This window comes from Atta colombica, unplaced genomic scaffold (assembly GCF_001594045.1).
Source record: "Atta colombica isolate Treedump-2 unplaced genomic scaffold, Acol1.0 scaffold198, whole genome shotgun sequence".
Lineage (NCBI taxonomy): Eukaryota > Metazoa > Arthropoda > Insecta > Hymenoptera > Formicidae > Atta > Atta colombica.
Window position 1 is genome coordinate 2,998,966 of NW_017259291.1, and position 7,258 is coordinate 3,006,223.

At 33.6% G+C, this 7,258-nt stretch overlaps 1 protein-coding gene across 1 annotated transcript in view; it reads right to left on the minus strand.

Annotated features, from left to right (window-relative positions):
• Positions 1 to 212: 212 nt before the first annotated feature.
• LOC108687033 (polycomb protein Sfmbt-like) overlaps positions 213 to 7,258 on the minus strand; it is a 67,089-nt gene continuing 60,043 nt past the window's right edge. The window contains 10 exon segments of the mRNA XM_018192621.1: positions 213 to 860; positions 942 to 1,297; positions 1,770 to 2,025; positions 2,430 to 3,163; positions 3,290 to 3,554; positions 3,647 to 3,847; positions 4,324 to 4,520; positions 4,721 to 4,955; positions 5,027 to 5,292; positions 6,107 to 6,257. Of these exon segments, the coding sequence (XP_018048110.1) occupies positions 531 to 860; positions 942 to 1,297; positions 1,770 to 2,025; positions 2,430 to 3,163; positions 3,290 to 3,554; positions 3,647 to 3,847; positions 4,324 to 4,520; positions 4,721 to 4,955; positions 5,027 to 5,292; positions 6,107 to 6,257 (2,991 nt within the window). The 3' untranslated portion in view covers positions 213 to 530.

A 7,258-nucleotide genomic window follows, 5' to 3' on the forward strand; every position in this document is an offset into this window, starting at 1 on the left:
CAAACATTTTATTTTATGCACTCAAAAATTATGGAATAACTATTAATAAATAACTATTAATAAATAAATTATTTTTAATAAACATTATCTATACCTCTAAACAAAGGTATTAAAAATTAAATTAAGAAGGCAACTGCCCTCTAGAATGGTAAAATGTCTCTCAACTCATGATAAAATTAATAAAGCATACAGCATCTAAATTTTTACGCGTTTTAGATTATAAAGAATTTATATATTAACATTTTCCTTCAATACATTAGGAAAGTACGTAACAAATAATACGTACACAACCGTATTGAAATAGAGATGATTTTGGATGCCTTCCAATAAGCGACTCGGTACAACAGTAATCATGTCATCTTTAATATTGGCGAACAACATGGATGTAATCATGTCACACCGTGTCATATGTGTCTCTTATTGGAAGATACTTTTTAATTATCGTTATCTCACATGTCTTACCTGTAAATCCATGTCTAATTTGCATAATGATGGAACTTATTTATAGTGCTAACTACATACTAATTTTGTTATAATATTTTCTTCAATCCTAGTTTCAACCTTTCCTGAGCTGGATTCACTTTGATTTTTAATTGCTGAATTAAATCAAATATTTTTAGAGAAGGTCCAACTTTGAAACCTGTTAGGTCTATTATTTGGTCCTTAGTGAGAGTCAGCAATGTCTTTCCATCTATTTTACGTTTACTGAAATTATCGCAATATGTCGCACAGTCATTAACTCGAAGAAATTGTGCAACATCAAAAACATTCCACTCAGATGGCACTAGATCACCAGATTCCGAACCTTTTTGCACACCATCTGCTAACCTTGGTATATATTTAGTACTTGCTGAAGTAACCTATAAATCAAATAAACCAGAATTTAATCTATAGTTTTGTTTATTTTAGATATTTATGGAAAGAATAATAAATAAACTTACATTTATGTATGACGTAGCGGTTCTTTCTGGTTTCTTGGGTGGTGGAGAGCTGTGTACTTCACTTGGTGTATCATTCAATGCTTGACCTTGTCCAGTAGTGGGACTGGGTAAAGTTTGGTCAGGTCCAGCTGGCTCTTGTGCTGTTTCTGGTTCTCTGCTTCTTTGTTCCGGTAAACTTTCTAGATCTCGTTCTCTTTCAATTTTCGTTCCTTGAGCAGGTTCTAATTCTCGCCCACGTTCACGAGACATACTAATACGTTCGCTCTGACGAGGTAGTATATTTTTGGAGCAAGTCATCTTGCAACTTTTCTTCAATTTTCTCTTAGTTTTACGTTTAAGGCCTCTTGGTGATTTTACTGCAAGAACATAAATGTATAAATACAAGAACATAAAAAAACAAAAACAAATCGCTTATCTATATTTACTTTGACCCAGACATAACAATAGACCGAGCATGTCCTCTACTTTGGCATGAAGATTAGGTAAAAAAGGATCGAGAGCAAACAAGAGAGCAAGATATTCACATCTTATTCCCTCCCCTTCTCTCGTCAAAAAGAGAAAGCTACAAATAGTGATATCCATTCTCTTCTACCTCACGTCTTCACGTTTCAAACATCACACCCGATCTATTTCTTATTATGCTTATGCTTTAACTCACAATCAATCAATTATTCGTGTTGCTTGAAAATCTTTAAAAATGTCTGCACTTAATATGAATATATTCGAGTTGGAAATAGAGAAAAAAAGAAACAAAAATTCTGGAACGTAAAAAATGCAAGCGATACGAACATCTATGGATATGTATAAATACATAAAATTGGTATATACCAGTAGGACTAATGTTTTTTACGAGTACACGCGGCCCTTCCAATTTATGATCGACAAGATCACACCACCCAACAGGATAAATATCTGGACTTTGACAATCTAACCACTGATCATATTCGTCTTCCCAACCATCAAAATGTACTCGTAGTAATCTGTCAATCACCCTAGTAATAGTAGCAACACAAACTAATCTAGGATCCATTAAATCAGCAGCTTCCAGTCTCATTCCTTCAATAAACCCATGTTGAGGAATTTCCTAAAAAAAAAAAAAAAATACATAATTTATTTATCGCAATTGCAAATTAAGAATAAGAATTTAGAGAAAATAATTTACAGCGCGAGCGTGGCATAGCAAATAGCGCACTGATCTATCATGCCAAAAGTCCCGGATTTGATCCTGATAGGAATTAAAATATTTACGCTCGTGTCTCCTCTCGGAAAAGGCCGACAACCTTCCGAGAGTATCCTTGCACACAAAAACATCTCTCGAAAAATCCGCGTTCGGAATCAGCATTAAAACTGTAGGTCCCATATGCTTGTGATAATTAATTAGCATGCGCATCACAAGCATATAAGGTATGACACAAACATATGAGTTACATTAGGCTAAAGACCTAATGTAAGAGGAAGAACTAATTTATAAATATATAGAAAAATTACCCAATTAAATAACTGCATAGGAGCAGGTATGGTATTAGTTTCTGCTAAATATGCATCCCATGTGAATGTGGTAGGATCGTAACCCTTTGGTGGTGTTAAAGGTAGACCATGTTGGGCACAAAAGCCAATTGGAAAAATGCATGGCGAACACGAATGATAGCAAAACCAATCAGCGCCGCTAGCATCTGCATCATAACTGTCAATGCGAATCATAATGTAATCCTTTTCTAAGACTTGCATAACCGTCGCCGCGCATATAGCCGAAAGATTGAGTGGATCAATGGCTTCTATTTTCATTCCTTCCTTAAACTTGTATGCGAGAATGTGATGATTCTTTGGCACATGAAAAAGATCCTCCGTTGCATCGTCTTCGGATAATTTTGATTTAGAAATACGATTCAAATACTCAGGATACGCATCTAGCGACTGCCCCACTTTCTTGGCCCAGCCAACAGGATGTATAAGGGGCGAATCTTCATGACACCAAAATCCGTTATCCTCAGGAGGCGAATCATAATACCTTACGTGCAAACGTTTACCAACAATTTTTTGTATCGTCGCCACTTTTACTTGTGAGATTCTGTTTTTATCGACCACTTCTAAATGAAGACCACATCGAAACCGAGATTTCATGCTATCGTTTACTTTATTATAGAAATTTGTTGGTAATGTTCTCGCGCCAGTTAATCGCCTCATTAAAAAATCCTTCCAATCTTTGTATTTGTTTGCAATCGCTGAAAAAAAAATCATACGATACACTAAATTTTTCCCACACTTTTCCAAAACTAACAATCATTCTAATCAATAGATTTTTTAAATCATGCGTTATCATTCTGTTATAAATAATTTCGATTACGTACTGTTAGGTGGAATAAGAGGTTTTCCAATTGTGGCACACCAACCAACAGGATGTATGTCATTAGAACAAAGTGACACCCAAAAATCTTTGTCGGCATTGTGTCCAAAACCTTCATACCTTAACAGAGCTCTGTAGCCACATATACGTAATACAGTTGCAACCCAAAACGAATCTGGGAAAGCCTCGCATACTTCATCACAGTCGGTATTTTCTACTTCTACTTTCATACCTACTGTGATATTATCCCAAATCTCTGATATAGGAGCCTAAAAAGAAAGTTGATAATATTATAAGACTTTTATAAAAGAAAAAAACTATATATCTAAAAGATAAACAAAAACTTCTTAGAGAAACTAACATGTTTGAAACAAGAGACTGGTGCGGCACAAAATCCAGGTTCAACAAGCTGTGATGTCCAGTCATAGGAACCTGCCATTTCCGCTGTTCTTTTTCTTCTAACTGGTAAATCCTCTGGCATTACTGGCTCTAATTTAACTTTATCTTTTTCCGATTCTACGAATTCCTTAACATCTTCCTTAACTTCTTCTTTTACAATAACCTTGAAATTGATTTAAAAATAATTTATTTATTCTAAACATATAACAAACAAGAACCAATACTTATACCGATCGGATCTCAAGTGCTTTAAATAATTACAATTAATAATTATTTTATTAATTGTGAATTTACTATCACATTTGTAGTCTCTTGAATTGGACGCTAAATTGATTTTTTCAAAGTAACCAAACTATTATAGTACTATTACAAATTGACAAGCAATTAATTTAATAATTAATTTAATAATTAGTCAATTGGCATTATTTTAATGTACTAAAAATCTCTAAATAAATTTATTGCAAAAAAGTATCACCTTGAAAAACCAATTCAGCGCACAATTCAAAATGTTACAAATGTGGTATATAAATTCGCAAGTAATTATTTAAGGCATTTAAGATAGATTGTTTCTTGCTTATTGTATAATATATGTAGTTTGTTGTCATATATTTTCTATCTGTAAATTCAGTATTAACTTACATCCACCGGTTTGGTTTCAATAGAAGAAGTTTGGTTTGTGGATATTGGCTGATCCATCGAATGAGATGGACTATATGTGGAGTCAGCAGTAGGTATCATGTATTCTGAAGAACGTGCACATGCTCTACTACAAAATCTACGCTCCTTTGTATAAAAAGCATGTTTTACTCCAATAGCACCGCATTTTTCACAAACAGCTGTAAAATAAAAATTTAAGATTTTATACAGCAAACATTTTCTATGATAGAAAGATATAAATGGTCAAGTTGCAAACACAGTTTAATACATAAATCTTCTATTTCTTTTTTAATAATTGTAATTTTAACAGAAAATTGTAGATTAAACGATATTTTTTGTTTAAATACATATTTTGACTTTTTACAATAATTACACTTACCTATGCCATCTTTGCGAATAGGAATAAAATTTAAATCAGTATGAGGCTGATAAGCAATTGGCGTTTTTAAAACAAGTCCTGGATGCTTTATAGGTTTTATTTTTCGATTGCGATTGTCTTGAGTAGTCTGAGTCGCCGCATTGCTCACAATTTGTTCCCGTTCTTCATCACCCATGTAATCTTCTAATGTTAAATAATCATTTATCTCGGGCCTTTCGGACTGTGAATCATAATCCTTGAAAAATAGAAAAATCATAATATTAAGAATATATGCAATTAGGTTTCTTCTGTAAAAATAAAACTCACTTGCTGTATCTCATGGGTATCAACAGCATCCATTGCTTCATCAGGTTCGGAACACTCGTTTGAGAACTGTTGCGGTATGTAGCGCACCATAGTGGTAGAAGCAATATGATTTCTCAGATCTTCATAGGAATGTGAACCATGTGAGAAAAATGGACTCTCGCTTTGACGGGGATCCAGCATTAGTTCGTGAGCAGGTTCCCCCAGCATCATATCTCCCATCCATACCATTCCTAGTTGTTCAGGAAATCCAGGGATGGAAGTATACACTGTATTCATACATATATCCATTCCTATATTCATATTATTCATAAATTGTTACTTTTAGTCGAATTATTAATACAGAAATATTCTTTTGTAAATTCTGTTCATGAAGAAAATTGTGTAGTATATTGTATAAATACTAGGATGTATTAGAATGCCATTATTAAATACTAGAAAAAAATCTTATTCCAAATTTAAGAGACTCCATTTAAGTAATACATGTAGAAACTGAGATACATGAATAACATAAATTATTCAATTAATGTTATACTAATGACACATGTTTTAGACTTAAATTCTAGTATGGATGGTAATCTATAATCTCTATACTATGGAATGTAATTTCATTCAATATTCACCTGTAGCGCCGCACATAATTATGAGAGAGCTATCGAGATAATAGAGAGTTTTTGCAATACCATTTATCCAAATATGGTATAAATAAATATGCTAAAGTCAGGTTATCTTCTTTTCAACAATTAATTAAGAAAAAGATAACGTGACTTTAGCGTTCACCATATCTGGATCCACGTTATTGCAAAAACTCCCTAATGAGCTGCACGATTTTATTGTAATTTTTTGCGCAAATTTGATAACGTTCAGGCTCCAAAAATGACGCTAGAAAATCTGAAGAATATATATTTTTATTTAACCCCTTCTATCATATACTTGCATGTCTCGCGCGTTTAATCGTCTCCGGCGAGCGTTTGGTTCGGTACATGAATAAACGCGAAGGTTGAGAACATCACGTCGTCGTTGAGAAGAAAACGATCGGCCGGTCAGAGGCGAAACGTGCCGAATAGGAAAACAAGTGCGTACCATTAGAAGCTTGCATGTCCATGACAAAGAGTCGTTCGTGGATTTCCTCGACGTTTTCCACTGGTATTACCGCAGTCTAGGCTTGTCGCAGTGCACTAGTCTCATCTCGACAGGCGCAAAACACATCGCCACCGCTTGGATTTCACTTTGCCTAAATCAGAATCAATCGAAATCCATTCTTTTTCGCGACATCCCCGAACAATAGGGCAAAACATTCGGCGGTAGGCCGTCGCTTCGCCCCCTACTCCACTATTTTAGTCTTCCCTTACCAGGATGGGCAATTGCCGCGCCCGAAAGGAACCAGTAGAAGGTGCAGCCACAGTATACAGTAGCGCAACTCTCCTGATTTTATGTTGTCCAAAATGAAGTGCGCATGCGCAAAATAAATAAGTTGCCATCAAAACTTCTATCTCACTTCTATCTCATTTCTTTCTTTTTCCGTTCTTTCTTTCAGAGCCATTTAAATGTCGAGTAGCTGAAATATGGATCAGAGAAAAAGATAGAAGAAAAGAAAATCATGATTAGTTTAATTAGTTTAATTCATTGCGAAGTTTTATGAGAAAGAAAGTTTTATATGTTAACAGAGTAATAGACATAAAATATGATACAATAGACTATAGTAGACATAACATAAAATAAAATACAATATAATAGTCATTAGTAGTTTGCAAACGATTAAACATTAGCAAAATTGCTGTTATAAAATCCATCAACAACAAAATCGGAAATAAGACAACAATGCAATGAGAGGCGAACCACTGAAATCATACACGCATATACATATGCGTGAATGTGTGCGTATGCGCGACACATACACACGCACAACACACCAATTTCGTCATTTCGCTTAAATAAATGAATGATATGTACAATTGCTAGATTGCTTTCATTTTAGCTAAAAATCTGCGTTCTATGTGCAATTCTAATAATTTACTAAAAAAAGTGATCTAGTAGGAAAACAAGCATCGTATGCTGCAATCGTTAATTAAAATATTTTTATAGTATAATATTTGTTTCATACAATTATTTGTATCATACATTTATATAATTTTATATTTTCTTATTTTTGAATTTTTTTTATTTTGCAATGCATTACAAATCTATTTCTTTTAGTTTTATTACATTTAGTTTTATTATATTTAGATTATATAT